The sequence below is a fragment of the Artibeus jamaicensis genome, unplaced genomic scaffold (genome assembly GCF_021234435.1).
Source record: "Artibeus jamaicensis isolate MK-2021 breed Jamaican fruit bat unplaced genomic scaffold, CSHL_Jam_final contig_410, whole genome shotgun sequence".
NCBI lineage: Eukaryota > Metazoa > Chordata > Mammalia > Chiroptera > Phyllostomidae > Artibeus > Artibeus jamaicensis.
The window spans coordinates 185,421-205,551 of NW_026521820.1; the positions used below are offsets into that span (position 1 = coordinate 185,421).

A 20,131-nucleotide genomic window follows, 5' to 3' on the forward strand; every position below is an offset into this window, starting at 1 on the left:
TTAGTTGAGTTCTTCATTGTATAACAACGTTTTACTTACTAAAAACTATTTCAAATATTAAAGACCAAAACATCCTACTAAGATGGCCTTTCAACAAACTGAAAATCTTCAACAGTGTCTTCTTTAAATATTCTTCAATCCAAATTTTAAAGAAAATAGTTCTAGAATGTATTATCATATTTATCCACCAGATCATAAAATCTATTTTCCCCTCATAAAATTTTTTGCACTGGGAAGTATTGTGTTCAATTACTTTATTTTATAGACTGTGGGGTGGAAGGCCAACTAATTACTCTTCTGTTTGACAAGGTTTCTTCACATTCTTCAGCATTTTAGAGTTAGGAATAACCTAATAAGCTTCTAAATGGAATAAAACCACTGAGAGGCTAAAATCACTTGGCAGTTTTTTCTTTGTTGTTGTTATTTTTTAATCATTACCAGAGGACATTTTGTTCATTGCTTTCAGAGAGAGAGGAAGGAAGAGAAAAACATCAGTGTGAAAGAGAAACATCGACCGGTTGTCTTCCATACATGCTCAGACCAGAGCCAGACCAGAGACTGAACCTATAACCCAGGCATGTGCCTGGGTTATGAAATGGAACCTGCAACCTTTTGGTTATGTGACTAGGCTCCAACCAACTGTGCCACACCGACCAGAGCTTGCTTAGCTCTTTTTGACAGACTCTTAAAATAAAAGGGCCTCTGAGGTCACAGAGCTACAGATTCCTACCAAATGATTCAATACTCTCTACACCACCTTTCAAAAGAGTCATTCAGTTTACACAAGCATATAAATAAAAGGCAGCCTACTGCATGTTTTTATGGTCCTAAGTTTTGGGAACTAAACTCATATTTTGATTTGAAAGCTGACTTCAGTAGCTTACTTTTATTGGCTTTCCTTCTACTCATTCTCTAGAGTTAGGAAGATTGACATATTCAACCTAAATCCCTTCTATGAGACATCTATCTTCCAAATGCATGAAAATAGTGATTATATATATCCCTGCCAACCCTAAACATTCTCAGTTAATTCCATCATTTCACCTAAGACCTAGAAACCAGACCCCTCACCACTCCGGCCATGCTCTTAAGTCACCCATGCCCTTTTAAAACACAGCACTCAGAGCTGACTGGGAATGCCTAGATTGGTCCTGGATGAGTGTAAATATTGCCTCATTTGTTTTGAGCACTATATTTCTATTAATTCAGCCTACAAGTAAACTGCATTCTGAAAGCCATGTTACACTGTTGATTTAAAAGGTCAACTAAAACTAAGGTGAATAGTGTAGATCTCCTTCATCCTATGCAAAGAGGCTCAATTTAAGCTGCAAAATGTCCCCTTCAACTTTTCCCATCATTCATGTGTCTGTGTAGTCACTGATGCAGTCAAGTTAGCCTCCTGCCTAAAAACATTAACGAATCCCTACATATATGCAAAAGAGCATCTTTCACCCACTCATCACAGAAACTTTTGTTTCTTTCTCATAAGCTGTTGAGCAAACTACCCACTGTACCAAGTTTCCAGGTAGAAAACTGTCAAAGTTGACATTTTCCCTGCTTGAAAGACTTAAAAATTCATACTTTAGATACAAAATTATCAGTAACTATGATTCATCTTTTTTTCTAGATAAGGTCTACTGCTTCAGTCTCTTCCATATAATTTTTAATAATTAAATTTTTATAGAAAAATTTATAAAGTTTCATAGATACCAGCAATTCATAAATTCCAAGGGGTTTTCAGATAACTACTCAAAAAAATCACTAACAAAAATTTCACTTCCTTTTTTTAAAAAAAAATTTACATGCATACAGGAGGCTAACTGATCATCACTATGCCTAGTCACAGGGTGACAGAAAAAAAGTCACCACCATAAAAGGATGTCTGCCTAATCTTTCTTAGAACAACATGCCAAGGTTAATCTACTTCGATTTGGTCAAATCCTGACTGCCACTACACAGAGGCCTGAACAAGTCACTAAGCGGTAAGTACTAGATATTTTGCTTTTTCAACAGTCTTTTGAGTTAAGAAAAACTTTGAAAGCCTACTTAATATAAGGTTAAGGAAAAGAATCCTAAAAAACAAACTAAACATTTCTAACAAAAATTATATTATTAATATTGTTTAGACTCTCTAGCAACTGATAGTTCTAATCAGCTAGGATTAAGCTAGATGAAAACAATGGATCATTCCAGAAACATGTTTGCCAAAAAACAGGCTTACTCTGCATTTCTGTGTGAACTCACAATTACAAAAACAGAATGAAGTATATATCGGCAAACATGTTTCACAATTACAAAAACAGAATGAACATTAGCAAATAATTCCAATACTTCAGGATACTTTAATATGAAGAGAAAGGAACAAAGTTATTTTAAGATGAGGTATTCCTATACTTAAATATATTTTATATAACAAGTTATTCAGCACAATTTAACAGAGTTGTAACATTATACTATTTGACCACACCTCTACATATAAAAAGTCTCTTCTATACCTCTATTATGTCTATACTTTTTTAAAATGAAACTTTTGATATAACCTGATATTTTTTAGTTTATAAAAACATTTTACCAACTTATCCTCTGATCAGTGACAATTTGGGCTTCACTATTCCTCAGCCAACCTGAGTATTTCAACTCTAAATATAAACTATTAATTGGATAAGTAAAAAAAAAAGTATCTCTGTTGTTTTATATTCATTTGATGATCAGTAAGACTAAAGATGTCTCTCTATATTTTTTAAATTTCTATGTGCCTAAAAACAATTTACAAAACAATAAATTATTTGCAGTGTTTTGCCAATATTTATGTCCGCGTTTGGAATGAAGGTAACAGAAACTTTGGGCAAAATGTAAGCTGTGAGGAAACTTCCTCTAAAGGAGGGTGTGGTTTTTCAGTTTTCTGAGGCGTGTCATTCTAAGTACAATTTAGTATAGTGGTTAAGAGCCTGCACTCTGGAGTCAGGCTCAAACCTGGGCTGTGTGGCCTTGGGGCAAGTTACCTAACATTTCTTCTGTCAGTTGCTTCATTTGTAAAATGGGGAGTAATGAATGATACTGCCAAGTTCCTGTAACAATGGCTCTCATACTAACTGCTAGGAAATTGTCTGCTATCATATGCTGCCCTCCCTCTGCCCATTAAACTGCCAAAGGATCGATCCAACAGGAAAAGTGATTTTTTGAACTTATCTTCAGATCTTTATGGAATATTTCACATACAGACTGGGTCTCCGTATGGTTATAAACTTGACTCTGTTTACTGTCTGGATTGCATTTACTAGTACTGTTTAAGTGCATGTTTTCTCTTTGTGGTTTAATTGTACTTTCTGAGTACAACAATTCAGAGAGCACACCACTCTTCAAAGCATCCTCACTCACACACTCACTTAGCAAGTGGCAGCAGTTCCTCTTAATAAATTACTTTAACTGGCTTCTAAAAATTTATCAATGATATTGTAACATGACCAGTCACTTAATGCAATAAATATTAACTCAGATCACTATATGACTTTCATTCATTTATGTATTCTGTAAGCATTTACTAGGTACCTATTATAAACATGTGATGGGATAAAAATGTATAAAATAAAGCCATCATCCTTAAAAAGTTTGCATTTAAAAAAAGACTTCACCACCCAGTAAAGGAGTTAACAGATGATACTTTTTTCCCTGCTATGGTTAAAAACCTGCAGGAGTTGTTAAAACTGTAGAGCTTACAAAGATCCTTGTGGTGTCTTAAAAGCACAAAAAGAAGAATAAAAATATTTTGTTAAGTATCTGCAAATACTAAAAAATAGTAATATAAAAATGTATTAATAGCATAAAAGTTACCTTGGGTACCCACCATTGTCTTCCAATGGAAATTTCAGTCCAAATGGCTTTAGGAAATATTGTTAAAAATAGTAAGATCTAAAATCTTACTTTAGATCTACTTAAGATCTTACTTTAGATAAGATCTAAGATCACTTACAAAACCTTTACTTACTTTTGCTCTGGCTGGTGTGGCTCAGTGGATTAAGTGCAGGCCTTTGAACCAAAGGATTGCAAGCCAGGTCCCCAGTTGGGGGCATGCAAGAGGCAACCAACTGATATATCTCACACATCAATGTTTCTCTCCCTCACTTTCTCCCTCCCCCCACAAAGTAAATAAAACCTTAAAAAAAACTTTACTTTAAAATATGCTACAAATTAATGAATTCCTTTACTTAATCAACATAGTTCCCTTTCCTCTCCCTTCCAGTCTCCTGAGCTCTCCTCCTCTCTCATGCAGAGAGGTATGAGTTCGTTAAAGTTTTGAGATGTCTTCCTCTTTTAATTGTTTTCTACTAATAACATCAGATCATGTTAGAAATGAGAGCTATGAAGAAAAAGTATTGCAAGGAAAAAGTATTGCAAATGAGAGCTAGAAAGAAAAGGAATGTGCTCAATGGAGCCAAACTGCCTGGAATGAATTCTGAGACTTAACAACTATATCTTCAGGCAAGTCACAGACGTTTCATCCTTTAAATTCATTTGTAAAAGTTTTATGAGGATTCATGTGAATATATGTAGAGTGCCCAGGAGAGTGCCTGGGACAGTCTGTGCTTAATAATACTATTTACTACTATTAATCAAGAGTTTACTATAGTCTAATAAAGAACCTTTGCTTGAGGATCAAGAAAGCCAGGATTTTGCTGGTCTTTAAAGAGCATTTACTGAGCATCATTCATGGGTCAGCTGGAGATACACAAAATTAACAATACAGTCCCCACTCACAGGACCTCACTGAATAGTGGGAGACAGAAAAAAGAAAAACAACAACAACAAATATCAACAATATTGACGGTATTACAAAGCATAGTGCCCTAATAAGGGCACCCCACACTGCTTTTGTCTGGGTGCTGGGAAGTGAGCAATAGAGAATAAAATCAGAGAAGCTTCCAGGAGCACCTGATTTTGAACTAAGTCTTGAAGGAAAGTAGGAGCTAAGAATACCTGACAGGAGAGGAGGCAGGCATCAAGACACAAGGAAGAGCATGAGAAACGCACAGAGCTGTGACAGAATAGAGGGCATCAACAGATTGCAAGTAATTTAGTATGGCTGGAGCCAGGACATTTTAAGAGGTAATATGGCAAAGATCCCACCGAAGAGAGAAGCTGAGCCCAATCATAAAGGAAAACAGAGAGCTTTCAGTTTGCCTGGGGTTCAAGGGGCACCTTTTGAAGCATGTGCAAAAACTGCTATAGTGTTTCCAGAGAGAAATGAGGATGGCCTGAAGGCAGGGAGAGGTGATGGGAGTAGTAAACAAAGAGGCAGACAAAAGACAGAATAGATATAAATGCATGGTGCAGAGGGAGAGGCTGGGTGCGGGGGAGGGTCAGGAGGCTGAAGGCACAGGAAATGCCAACTGACTGGAGGTAGCAGGTGAGGGAGGAAACAGCTTCCTAGCACCTATACTGAGGGAGGACTGGGAAGAACAAATGACCTAATTCTGTTTATCTATCAAATAAGGGTATTGAATGTTTTTAATTTCTATCAGATAACAGAGACAAAACCCAAAACTAAAAACTCCCTAGAACTTTAAGGACAAAAGGTGCACATTATTTCTAGAAACATTTTGGTCTCAGAGGATAAAAATACAGACTCAGACCTTCATTACAAAGGGTTTTTTTTTAATATTGTGCAGTTAGTTGTCCTGCATAGCAGTCAAATCATGCCACAGGGAAACACAGTATTTATCTTCCTTACACTGAAATGAGTATTATAGTGGGATTCCTTTTTCTTACAGTTCCTAAACATTATGTCATAGACTGTAAGTCCTCAGTGTTATGACCTACTTTGTCTTCATCTTTGACAACTTCCATAGCATCCTAGTCAGTACTAAAGTTACCAAAAGCCACACAAGGAATAAATAATTGGAGAAAGGTGAAAGAAAAATAGCTGGACTATGTAGAACCCTCAATGTATAGGTGGATGTTTTACCAAATAATTTAAATGTCAGGCACCTTTCACTTTTCCATCAATTTCAGTGTACATCTTTATAGAAACTGGAGTTGATCTTCACTGACTGTCCAATGAGTTAAGGGCACTATAGAGGCACAAAGAAACTACAGACTGGCAAACACCGGTTTTCTGTCTTGAAAAAGTTTCCCATGCACTGCCCTATAAATGACTCTTTGCAGACATACTGAGAGGTAGTCAGAATCAGACTATATCATGGAGTGGCAGCAGGATCACATTTCCACAGAAAGTGAACTCCCCAGGAAAGCAGGGAAGCAAGGTCCCCTCAGACAGACTGACATGAGACAACTGTACTGTGAATATGAACACCCTGGCACGTGTGAGGTTCCATTCTGAGAAAGTATAGGCAGCTGCCAATGTGTCACCTTTCTGGAAAATATTCTCTATATCCTTCCAAAAACCTAAATCTTGGACACAGTCATAGCTATTAATTTAGAACTCAAAGCTGGTTAGAAAAAAATGATCTAACAGTATAGAAGGATTTATTTTGCTAGGTTAACTGGGGTGTTTACTATTAAAGCAAGTTGAAATTGGCGATCTGACTTTGCCAGTGAAGATAGTGATAAAGAGGTGGCGCTTGTGCTGGTCACAGCCTATCTGTGCCTCAGGCTGCTTTCCCACAATCAGTAATTAATGTTTCCCACCTGCCTATTTTATAAGCAAATGGCACAAACAACTATTCAGCAAATGGCACAAACGATCAACTAAATTTTGACCCCGCAATTCCACTTGTGGGACTATACCCTAAGAACCCTGAAACACCAATCCAAAAGAACCTATGCACCCCAATGTTCATAGCAGCACAATTTACAGTAGCCAAGAGCTGGAAGCAACCTAGGTGTCCATCAGTAAATGAATGGATCAAAAAATTATGGTACATTTACACAATGGAATTCTATGCAGCAGAAAGAAAGAAGGAGCTCCTACCCTTTGCAACAGCATGGATGGAACTGAAAAGCATTATGCTAATCGAAATAAGCCAGGTGGTGAAAGACAAATACCGTATGATGTCACCTTTAACAGGAACCTAAACAACAAAACAAACAAGAAAAATATAACCAAAGACACTGAAATTAAGAACAATCTGACAGTACCCAGAGGAGAGGTGGGAGGGGATAATGGTGGAGGGAAGAGTTGTCAGGAACAACTATAAAGGACACAGGGACAAAACCAAAAGGAGGTAGGACCAAGGGTGGGAGGTGGAGATGGGTGGGAGGTAGGGACAGCTGGGGAGCAGGGGAGTGGGGGGTGGAAATGGAGACAACTGTACTTGAACAATAAAAAAAATGTGGAAAAATAGTGAAAAAAGAATATTATAATAATCTAGCATCTCTGTGATAAACACCATTTGGTAATCTATTTTTTTCTTTTTATATATTGCTGAATTCAGTTTGCCACAGGTGGCAAACATGAGGCCTGCGGGCCAAATCCAGCCCTCCACCTTGTTTTATCTGGCCAGCACCTTGGTTCTACCTGGTGGTAGTGCCAACCTCTCGCTTAACTGTTAAGGAGTAGTTAGAGTAGTTACATTTATACAGTCCTAAAATTACATTTGACCTTTGAAGGCAACTACAAGGCTGATATAGCCCCCCTGTGAAAATGAGTTTGACACCTTCGCATTTTGCTAAAGTTTTATTAAGGATTTTTTCTTCTGTGTTCACAAAATTCTTCAGTCTGTAGTGGGTTTTGTTCCTTTTCATTTGTCAAGTTTGATAATGCTGATCTAATAGAATGTGTTAAGAAGTTTTAAAAAATTATTAAAAAAATCATCAGTTGCCCTGGCTGGTGTAGCTCAGTGGATTGATCACGGGCCTGCAAACCAAAGGGTTGCGGTTCGATTCCCAGTCAGGGCACATGCCTGGGTTGCAGGCCAGTTCCCAGCAGGGGACGCAAGAGAGGCAACCATACACTGATATTTCTCTCCTTCTTTTATTCCCTTCCTCTCTAAAGATATATAAATAAAATATTTTTTTAAAAAATCATCGGTCAAGTGTTGCACCCCAGCATGTGTGACACTGGACCAAACTCCGATGTCCCTGTTGCCCAGCTTCAAGAACAAGGAGGCTCTTTCAAGTAATTGACAGATACTTATAAAACTAGGTATCTTGGGGGAAAAAGCAATGATTTTTTTCTTCTGTGAAATATGTTTGTTTTTAAGAGCACTAAATAGCCTCAGCCTGCTGTCCTGATACATCTCTGCTGGTCTATTTCCTCACTAAACAGAATCCCCAGCCTTTGTTTGTCCCCCTAGTCCCCCTCTTTCCCAGTGATCTAATCGTTCCTCACTCCAGAAAATTTCCCTCAATCTCATCTCTAAAATAGCCAAAGGATAGTTTATCAACAGAAATTACAAAAAGAATTGGATCATTCATCACTTAACAATATTCAAATATAATTCATACACATGTACATATTTCTGTGGCTCTTATGGTTGTTTTTCAAAGTGTGCTCCTGAACTTCCTCTTTGGTACATGCCACTGTGGTCAACTGACTCAAATCATACTGATGTGTACACATGGTCTTCGGCAGACTTCATCTTATAGAGAAGTTACTTCCTATTAATGATCATTTCAGCATGACTTGACACACTTCAATTCATTGCTAAGGACTGAATTTAAACAAAATCACTAGAAGTTTAACAGCTTTTCATTTAAGGTTAACGATGATTAAGGGAATAAATATTGGGGGTAAATGTAACTTTTCAGGAATCTTAAAACAAACAGTAAAAGCTGGTATTCTAGCACATACTAAATCTTTGAATATATTTAAGGTTTATTCTGTGTCTGTCAAAAGTAAAAGCTAAGAAAATAGAATTTCCAAGAAAGTATATTGGGACTGCAGAAAGTTTATATGTGAACCCTGTGAAAAATTACAAAAAGGTTCCAAGGTGGTGTCCAGGATAAATATTTTCAGAGTATCAATTACATGAGAGCTTAGACAATTTTCTTAACAACGAATAAATAAGTTTGGGAGTGCCTTACTTTTTCCTTTCAGTGGGTAGAAAAAACTTGTCAGTTCATGTCAACATGTCCGGTTATGCAAAAACGAGATGATAATGTCTTAAGAAATGTTAACTACTCTGTTAGTAATAAACTCAATTTTAGAGAAAAACATATGTAGACCTACTCACTCTGGAGGATATTTCACTGTGGAATAACTTGTTTTATACATGTTAAGATAATAGTAAATTTGAAGGATTAATATTGCATTACAGAGACAACACTGAGATAGTCTCCTTTGCTTATTAACAAAAATGGTAAGATAACTGCCATAGATGGTTGCCAGAGTAGCTACCAGGTAGTTCAATTTCAGGAGGGAAAAAAGGTGGTCCTCTGGTGGACCCTGAACAAGGACCCACATTTCATGCAGCCCAATTACTATCTGTGCCTTCAGCACAAAGTTTGTAGTCCTTGTTATATCGCTCACGGTGTGGGGAATTAAGGATAGCTTAGGAATCACATTTTTTTATTCAAAAGCAATATGAGGAAACTGTAATTTTCATACATACAAGTATTCTAAGGAAGACATATTTAGAATACATTGTGATTTTCTCTATGCAATAAAATGACAAGCCATAGTACTTTCCAGTACAACTCAGTACATCAATCCTAAATAACATGTCAGAAGCCGTTGTCTAATGATCATGATAACATGAACTACTTCAAATATGCGTATATTCAGCCCTGACTGGTAGGCTCAGCTGGTTGAGCATAGTGTGGCAAAGCAAAAGGTTCGGTTCCGGGTTGGAGCACATGTCAAAGTTTTGGGTTCAGTCTAAGGTCTGGGCATGTGTGAAAGGCAACGTATCAAGTTTTCTCTTTCACATCCATGTTTCTCTTTCTCTCTTGCTCTCCCCTCCCCCTCTCTCAAATAAATAAATATTTAAATATATATTCAAAAGTAAATAAATTAGAGAGACAGAAAGAAATCTGTTATGATTAAGAGAGGAATGATTAAAAGAGAAATTTATAATCCAAAGGTTGATAAAGGAGCACTATAATGAAACGAGTAAGCAGAACCCTGGTATGTGTGAGAAGAAACCACACGGAGAATATTGAGATAATACAGATAACAGCACATTCTGAATATCATACATTCAGCCTTCTGTTTAGGCCCTCGGATATTAAGATATCATTTCTGTGTTTCCAGGGCCTAGCATATGGAGAGGCAATGAAAACAATTATTGGTGAATAAAAGAATGGATTAAGTCCAGGTTCAAGAAAGTAATCCTGAATTCTGAGATGATTAAAGGAAGATATAAAATAATATTTCTGAGAAAAGATGATAATAAATTAGCACTGACTGACATAAGAATGGAATAACAACAGTCAAATACATGAAAGGATTTTTCTCTCAATTGGGAAATATGAAATTGACTAAAACTGTAGCATTAATAATAGATACAGATATTATCAAGAACCAAAGGAATATGCTGGAGTTGTTAACAAATGGAATTGACCTTTGACAGTTTACTAAATATCCAAATGAACATATTTCAAACGTTTCTTCTTTACCTAAGGTCATTTCTGAGCCAGGACATTTACATGACCAATTTGTGCAAGTGCTTTTGTTTGACACAGGACTAGGGTGGGCAAGTAGTAAGAGGCCTCTCAACGGTCTTTTCTTCAGGGTTCTATAACGTGGTGTCCACGGGTCTGATTTCCCATTTGAGAAGGCACCTAAGGTGTAAGTGGGAACCCTGTTGTCCTTAGGAAGAATTGTTCCCCTGCTCTGGAGAAGGAGGGCCACATTGTGCCCAGGCTGTTTATTTACAGGTAAAGATAGCATGAAAGCCTAGGCCACTTTGAAAGCACAAACTCTGAGCATTTCAAGGGTAGTATGAACTAGCTGCCCCTGCCAAGGACTGGAAAGAGGAGATTTGAAGCCAGGTCATCAGAGAGAAAGATCCAGCATTACCTTAAACCTCTCTGACACTCAGTTTTCTCATATGACAAGTAGGTAGATGACAGCAATACTTAGCTTGCAGGGTTGTTATGAGGGTTCTTTGGGACATGAGTTAAAAGCAGACACCTAGCAAAAACTAATGCATAAAAAGTTGGATTAGAATTTTTTCCTCACACTAAAAACTGTATTTATCTACTTACTTATTTCACAGTCAATTCATATTCAATGTTAAAAATTTAGACTACATAAATAAAAAATTACTTGTACAAAATTATGTTTTGGCATATATATCCATGCACGTGTATGTATGTGTATGTACAGTTGCTTTTCCTACCCCAAAAGTGGTATTTTGTGTAATGTTTCCTTACTTAACATTATTTTACGTCAAGAAACAGGCAATTGAAATACCTTGCCATTTTCGATGGCTGCATAATGATGGGCATTTAATTTGATTGCATATTTTCACCTCAATAATTAACATGGTGTTAAACTTAAAAACTTCTGAAACTACTGCCATTTCTGACTCTACTAGATGCTATATTTCATTTGGGGAAGAGGTTGGACACATTTACAACCTAGCAAGCGATGGCACATTCTTCTCTGATTCTTACATCAGTGGCAACTTTCTTAATCTCTCGAATAATAATTATCCACATGGAGTATTATCAGATGCCACAGTGTATTTTTCCACATTATGTATTTTAAAGGCATTCTCTATGAAACTGCCTGGAAATACTTCTCAAAATAAAATATATGTTGAAATTTTCGGAAAAAAATCTTATCATAGAAAGAAGAAAAATAAAAGCAGCTCTTAATGCTGTTTCTAAGATGTAGCCTTTGCCTGGAATTCTCATCTTCCCCTCACATCTAGTCTCAGTTCTTGAAAAGTTACTTCTCACATGAACTAGATAAAGTTTTTTTCCTACATTTATTCCACAATTGCAATTCCCATGATCTCCTTTTCAAAATCACTTCATTTTTTTCCTGTATAAAATATAAAAGTCCATATTTGTTGGGTTTTTTTAAATTTTCTATTTCAGTAATTTCTGCAATTATTTTTATTTGTGTTTACCTTCTTTGACCAAACTGTTTTGTTTTTTTTTTCTGGCTTCTTAGGCTATATATTTAACTTATCTATTTCAATCTTTTAAAAAATAAATGCACTCAAGTCTTTGTATCCATCTTCAATGAACTCTTTAGCCACATTCCTTAGTTTTGGCATTTAGTTCTAAGGTACCATTTTTGTCATTTAGTTCTAAGCATTTCAAAATTTGCACTGTGATTTCTTGTCTAGGAAGCTCTTTTACTTTGCCTTCAATTTTAAATAACCTTGCTGAATACAGTAGTCTTGCTTGCATGTCTTTGCTTTTCATTACTTTGGATCTGTCGTGCTACTCCCTTCTGGCCTGAAATGTTTCTGTTGAGAAATCAGCTGACATTCTCATGAGAACTACCTTGTAGGTAACTGTCCCTCTCTTGCTGCCTTTATAAGTCTCTCTTCGTCTTTAAACACTGACATTTTAATTATGATGTACCTTGGTGTGGGCCTCTTTGTGTTCATCTTGATGGGACTCTGTGCTTCCTAAACATTTGTCTTTTTCCTTCGCCAGATTAGGGAAGTTTTCTGCCATAATTTCTTCAAACAGTTCTCTATCCCTTGCTGATTTTCTTCTCCTTTTGGTACCCTATTATGCAGATGTTGTTACATTTCATGTTGTTCCAAATTTCCCTTAAACTATGTTCATTCTTTTTCTGCTCTGGGTGTTTTGTTTCCCTACCTTGCCTTCCAAATTGTTGATACAATCTTCTATTTCATCTAGCCTACTGTTTATTCCTTCCAGTGTATTCTTGTCAGATATGCTATTCTTCATTTCCAACTGGTCCTTTTTTCATTATTTCTATGCCTCTTTCATAGTGTTGTAGCTCTTACTAAGTTCCTTGAGCATCCTGGTAATATTACTTTGAACTCTATGTCTGATAAATTGCTAGCCTCCATTTCATTTAGCACTCTTTCTGGAGATTCTTCCTGTTCTTTCATTTGGGGCCTATTTCTTCATATCCCCATTTTTGTTGTCTCTTGCGCTTGTTTCTATGTATTAAGTAGATCTTCTATGATTCCTAGTCTTCATGGGAGTGGCTTTATGTAGTAGGTGTCCTGTGGGACTCAGTGGTGCTATCTCTTTGACCTCCTGAGCTGAGTGCTCTAAGAATATCCCTTGTTTGGGTTTTGTGGGTCCTGCTATTGTAATTGAGTCTTCACTGCTACTGGCCCACCTGATCAACCTTCAGGCTGGCTGACTGTGAGATTATCACACCAGCTGTTGTGTGTATGCTGGCCCAAAAAAAGAAAAGAAGAAAAAAAGGGAAAAAAGAAAAATAGAAAAAAATATATAATAAATAATAGTATATGTATAAGCATATATATAAATAAAAATTAAAAATCTGAAAATCAATTAAAATAAAAAAGAATAAACAGAAAGAAACAAAGAACAAGCAAATAAAAATAAGAATGAATAGAACAGAAAATGAAAAAGAAGAAAATAAAAAATATATAGGAGAAGCAAAAAATTTTAAAAAGAGAAAAATGAAATTCTCCGCATAGTTTGGTGCTTTTGGCTATACTATTTTTGAAGTTTATCGATTCCTGCTCCATTATTGTCTGGTGCTGGCCTCTTGGTATGCTTGTTCTGGGCTCTGAAGGAAGGACTCTGATTTAAGCCAATGTCAGATGCACTTGTCCTGTCCATGCCTTGCTATGAGCAACCAGCTTGAAGCTGGCAGTGATTCACAGTTTGTGGATCACTGCTGCTCCTGGACCTGGATGCACCTGGGAAAGACCAGGCTGCTCTCCAAGGCTGGATTTCAAGAACACTGGGCCCAGGGGTGGACCCGCATACCTCCCAAGGCACCCTGGGTTCTGCCCCATCTGCCAGGCTTTAGGCTTAGTCACTGAGAGAGGCTCTGGCAAAGTGGAGAAGATGGAACTAATGGGTTTCTGATGAGGGAGAGGTGTTGTTCAGGCTTCAGCAAAGATGGTAGGTGTCACCCTCACCCCAGAGCCACTAAGTCTATCCTAAATTCTGCCCTGACCTTGGCAGGGTGGAGCCCCAATATTCAGGTGGGTGGGGCCTCTGGAGCCCAGGGGTTAGGTCTGCCAGAAGCCAGAAGGGTGTTTCTGTGGGATCTCCCATGGCGGGTGTAGCACCAGTCAGGTTCATAGAAAAGTGGGGAGAATAACCCCTCCCTACAGCCACTCACTAATCCCCAGCTCCCCATCCCCATCTTCCCAGACTCCAATGCCTTCCCAGCCTATGCCTATGCTTATGCCACTAGTTTCTCAGGTGAGGCAAGAAAAATTCCTAAGGGTGGGGTAATTGCCTTCCTCCAGTTTGTCCCAATGGAAAGGGGGCTGCTACTCAGAAAAGATGAATGACTCAGCACCAGGATAATGGTCACTATACACCCAAGTCTGTCCCTGGTATCCAACACCCCAGACTCCCCTCAGGTAACTTCAGTTCAGACCACACTCCCTCTGCTAGCCACCAGGGTGAGTGGCTGCAAATGCAGTTTTGTACGTTATCTCTTTAAGAGGGTGTCTGTGCTTCCAGCAGACTCTGCCTTTCCTTGGTGGACAGAACACCTCCCCACCTCTTTTTCACTGCAATGCTGTGTGGGCACCTCTCCCAGGCTCTGGTGCTCTGTGCTGGGGAGCCCATGCTGTGGTTCAGGCTGTTCCCCTCATAGGGAACCTCCCACAACTGCCAAGGAAGTGAGCCCGTGCCTTTCTCTACATCGTCTTTCCTATCAGTCTCAGAATGGCTTCTTTCACAGCTCCTTGGTTCTAAAATCTACTCTTCAGCCAGTCTTCAGCTGGTCATGCAGGGTAATTTTTCTTAATTTAGTTGAATTTCCAGTTTGGTTCTGGGAGGAGATGAATGCAAGATCCACCTACTCTGCCACCATCTTGAAAAACACACACTGTGACTTCTTAAACCATACATTTCTTAGAAATAAATTTTTTAGATTCCAAATGTATCCTTTATCTTCTTATTGTTGTTTATAATTTAATTGTATTGTAGTCACAAGAAATGTGAACTTATGAGATGATGATTTTCTGAGTGTTCTGAGGTATCTCTGATGACCTTGTAATATAGTCAAATTTTCAAATAATGGTCATGTGCCTTCAATACAAATTCTGTTAGCTTTTAAGTCATGTGTGTAAATCTAAGCCTTTAATCTCTTTTTTAATTGGCATATTCTAATAAAAATGTGTTAAAAATCTCCCATTATGGTTGTAGAGTTGCCAATTTCTCCTTTAAATTCAGTCAAATTTTGCTGCTACATGTACAATTGTGATTTTCATGCTCCTTGTAAACTATCCTTTTAACTTATATAATGACATTCTTTATCTCTATTAATATTCAATGTGCCTTAAATTCTACTTTTTTCTGATGTTAATATTGCTATTCTAGCTTTCCAGTTTGGGATTGGTCTGGTTCCTGGAGCTTTTACTTTCAACCTTTCTGAATCACATTGAGTTATATTTCTTCTAAAAACCATAGAGCTGAATTTTTAAAAAATCCAAACTGATAGTCTGTCTTTCAGTAGGTAAGTTCAATCCATTTAAATTTGCTGTGACACATTTCTACCCTCTTATTTTGTGTTTTCTATTTACCATTCTATCCTTCACCCCATAATCTCCTTTCCTGTCTTCTCTTGATTAATAAGAATTCTACTTCCATTTTTGTTTCCTTTTAGGTTAGGTTGTATTTCCATATTTTAATAATTAACCTATCAACACTGTATATAATCGATGCCTGTAACATTAGTGCAATCCTCTGATAACCCTTGTCTATTAGCACCACTGTTTTAAGATTGTTCACACTAAGGTAGCAAAGATTCAATTAATACAGCAATCAGAAAACCACATTTGCACTTGGTGCCTTGACATGGCTGAAGACAATCCTTTTTCTCTAATGCGCAGTACCATCCTCACTAGGTATATAAAATATTTCCCTGACTTTGGTGACTTTCAAGTGAGATGTGTGCACATCTATAGTCCTATCAGAAAATTATTTTTCATCTAAAAATAACTTCATAGGATTTATTGCTCTGCTCTTCTGCAGTTTTATCAAAATTCAGCTTTATATATGAAGTTTTATTGTAGGAGTTTTCTACTTTTCAACTCAGGGCTTGAAACTTCATCTTAACATTATTTATAAATAGAAAAGAGTTGGAAATAATCCAAATGTTCATCAAGGGAATGGCTAAGCAAATTGTGCTGTAGAATACCTATCAAAAATCTTCATAAGATCTACATACATGACAGATTATATATGTATGTATATTACACTGTTTCATGAACATGTTAACTGAGTACAGCAGAACATGAAATACCACACGCGTAATGATTGCTACTATGTGTGAATGGAAGAATGTATATACTGCATGCATCAATGGAGTACTTGAGGAATGATAGTTTAAAATTAATTTGAAAATTTTCCCTTAGAGTAAGTTTTCTCTTTCTTTTTTTCTTTTTTTCCCATTTTTCTCATGGTTGTAGTGGCCATCATCATCATCTTTTTTTTAATAAAACCTACCTTTCAGTTCCTAACAAGGCCTTGGCTTATTTCCCATACTTTTTAGGTTAACACAAATCAGATCACTGTGGTAAATTCATATTTCACTACATACACGTGTGGCTGATTTCATTTCCTGGCAGTGATATGCATCTGGGAAAAGTTAAGTCTAACTGAAATTCAATTTAAAAGCAAAGTTTTATGCTCGTCTGAAATGTGGGATGCTTTATTTGATTTTATTTTTCACCAGACAATGATTCAAAAAGGAAGGCCAAAATTCCGTCTAAAATGTTAGTGCATTCCTCTTGTCACAAAAAAACCATTGTTCTAGCTCCTCTGGTTCTAGCTCCCTTGTCAGAGCTTTGTCAAAATTGCCAAATTGTGAGAGTAAAAACAAATTTTATTCTGTTCTTCTTCTTATTAAATATGTATTACATATTATATATCATAGACTTTTAAAAGTATATACATCTTAAAATTTTTTAAATTAGATCCATACAAGGTAGTTTATATGGACTTAAATCTGCTTTTAACTAGATTTACCCTTCTTCCTCTTTTCAGAGACACATGAACACCACTGACAGATATAAAATGGACAACAATTTTACCACACCCTCTACAGCCCCTCAGGAAAGTGACTGTGATCTCTATGCACACCGTGACACAGCCAGGATATTAATGCCTCTGCATTACAGCATTGTCTTCATAATTGGGCTGGTGGGAAACTTGTTAGCCTTGGTTGTCATTATTCAAAACAGGAAGAAAATCAACTCGACCACACTATATTCAACAAATCTGGTAATTTCTGATATACTCTTTACCACAGCTTTACCTACACGGATAGCCTACTATGCACTGGGCTTTGACTGGAGAATTGGTGAGGCCTTGTGCAGGGTAACTGCTCTTGTGTTTTACATCAATACATATGCAGGGGTGAACTTCATGACCTGCTTGAGCATAGATCGGTTCTTTGCTGTGGTGCACCCTCTGCGATACAACAAGATGAAAAGAATTGAACATGCAAAGGGCATTTGCATATTTGTCTGGATTCTAGTATTTGCTCAAACACTCCCATTACTCATAAAATCTATGTCAAAGCAGGAGAACGAAAAGACTACATGCATGGAATACCCAAACTTTGAAGAAACAAAATCTCTTCCCTGGATTCTGCTCGGTGCATGCTTCATAGGATATGTGCTTCCACTCATGATTATTCTCATCTGCTATTCTCAAATCTGTTGCAAACTCTTTAAAACTGCGAAACAAAACCCACTAGCTGAGAAGTCTGGTGTAAACAAAAAGGCTCTCAACACAATTATTTTTATAATTGTTGTGTTTATTCTCTGTTTCACACCTTACCATGTAGCAATTATTCAGCACATGATTAAGAAGCTTCGTTTTCCTAATCTCCTGGAATGTAGCCAAAGACATTCATTCCAGATTTCTCTGCACTTCACAGTATGCCTGATGAATTTTAATTGCTGCATGGACCCTTTTATATATTTCTTTGCATGTAAAGGTTACAAGAGAAAAGTTATGAAGATGCTGAAACGTCAAGTCAGTGTATCAATTTCCAGTGCTGTGAAGTCAGCCCCTGAAGAAAACTCACGTGAAATGACAGAAACTCAAATAATGTTACATTCCAAGTCTTTAAGTGAAAAATAAAAAGAAATTAAATCTTGGATGTATAGCAAAGTAAACTGTATAACAAACTTTGCAGGACTTTTCTTATAAAGCAAAATGATTCTTCAACTTCCAGTTAGAACTCTTAAATTCCTTTCATTGGGCACTATTTCCCTTTCCACCTCCAACTTAGAAGTAACCTGATAAATATGTATTTTTTACACTCAAGATAACAATATGAAGCAAAATTCTAATTTGTTAATAAAAGACTATACCAAAAGGGAGACTATATTAATAACTCAGGATAGAAAGAATAGTTTTGTGTTAATGAGAAATTTCATCATTCACATTTTTTACTAGCAATCTGTCAAAATAAAAAAGACTGTTAAGCCCTGGCTGGTGTAGCTCAGTGGATTGAGCATGGGCCTGCGAATCAAAAGATCACGGTTTGATTCCCCATCAGGGCACATGCCTGGGCTGCAGGCCAGTTCCCAGCAGGGGCCAGTTCCCAGCAGGGGCCAGTTTCCAGCAGGGGATGCACCAGAAGCAACCATACATTGATATTTCTCTCTTTCCCTTCCCTTTTAAATATAAATAAATGAAAATTTTTTAAAAAGACTGTTAAGATTGTATATAGCCAGTGTAAAAATGTTAATATCATAACATATTTCTTTTCTTGATAATGTATTTCTTCCATCCATTTTTTTACTCTTAGACTTTATTTCCTCAATAACACAACTGTTTTGTTTTGTTTTGTTCTGGGTCACAAAATTTTGTTTCAGAGAACTTTTCTGGAATAAACAACAGGATTCTACAAAATTGAGTATGTTCTTCAATGTTCATTGTCAACTATCAGCAAAAGTTACAAGGAGACTGTAATTTAGTGGTAGATTGGGAAAGCACATTATAGTACATGATGACAGTAACAGAGGCAATGAAAGCACTGAGCTCTTCCTCCAAACTGCCAGCATAGTAAGGGCCACTGCTTAGGAATATAACAAGGGCTCTTTGTGGATATACCCATATGGAAGAGGGGCCACTTGCTAAATGCTTCTCGGGAATGAAAAATAACAAATAGCCCTGGATGGTGTAGCTCAGTGGACTGAGTGCTGGCCTGTAAATAAAAGGGTCGCCAGTTCAATTGCCAGTCAGGGCACATATCTGGATTAGGAGCCAGGTCTCCAGCAGGGGGTACGCAAGAGGCAACCACACGTTGATGTTTCTCTCTTTCTCCATCCCTTCCCCTCTCTGGAAGTAAATAAATAAAAAAATTTAAAACATATACTTATTTGTCTTGGGTCTCTAGGGAATCATTTCTTTTCTTTTTTCTTAATTCACAGGTTGGTAGTATCCTGTATCTTTCAATGGCCTGGGTTACCAGAAAGGGTAGGAAGGATAAACAGCAGGTGGTATAGTTGCTGCTTGCCTAAAAAAGATAGGGACTAAAATGCAAAATTATAAACTTAAGAGTTCACAGCATTCTTTACAACATTATATATTTGCTCAAATGAGTACCTTAGTATGAGTAGTATGACTATTATGAGTATATACTAACTAAATTTGTTTTACTCAACCCTGAAATACCCTAATACAGTATCTATGTTAACAATGATACCAATTTTGATAATGGAATGTAAAGAAATGAAATGCTGTATCATAAGTCATCCTTTAAATTTTTATTAGGCTTTATATCCTAGAAATGTTTTGTTTTAAATTCTTACTCATTTTCAACTTTTATCCCGTAAGAAAATTATCTTAATGGTTGATTCAATGCTATTTACTGAGTACTTTCAGATTTGAATTGCATTAACTTCACAAGAAGCTCCCTGACCTTAAAGCTCCCTGACAGACAAAAATAGGTACTGATTTTTTAAACACTTGCAGGGCTCTCCAACCTTTAGGTGTCTCTGAGCCACAATGGAAGAAGAGCTGTCTCGGACCACACAGTAAATACACTGCAACATGTAATCATTAAAAAAAAATCTCTTAATGTTTTAAATAAATTCACAATTTTGTGTTGGGC

The 20,131-nt window shown here is 36.9% G+C and overlaps 2 protein-coding genes across 2 annotated transcripts in view; one reads left to right on the forward strand and one right to left on the reverse strand.

The window, feature by feature from the left end:
• Window positions 1–20,131, reverse strand: part of UBAC2 (UBA domain containing 2) — a 233,632-nt gene that overhangs the window by 109,129 nt on the left and 104,372 nt on the right. The gene's annotated exons all lie outside the window — the stretch shown is intronic.
• GPR183 (G protein-coupled receptor 183) lies at window positions 1,834–19,390 on the forward strand. The gene is made up of 2 exons (XM_037151689.2): window positions 1,834–1,982; window positions 17,047–19,390. Exon 2 carries the CDS (start codon window positions 17,053–17,055, stop codon window positions 18,148–18,150), a length of 1,098 nt encoding a protein of 365 aa, XP_037007584.1. The 5' UTR covers window positions 1,834–1,982; window positions 17,047–17,052; the 3' UTR covers window positions 18,151–19,390.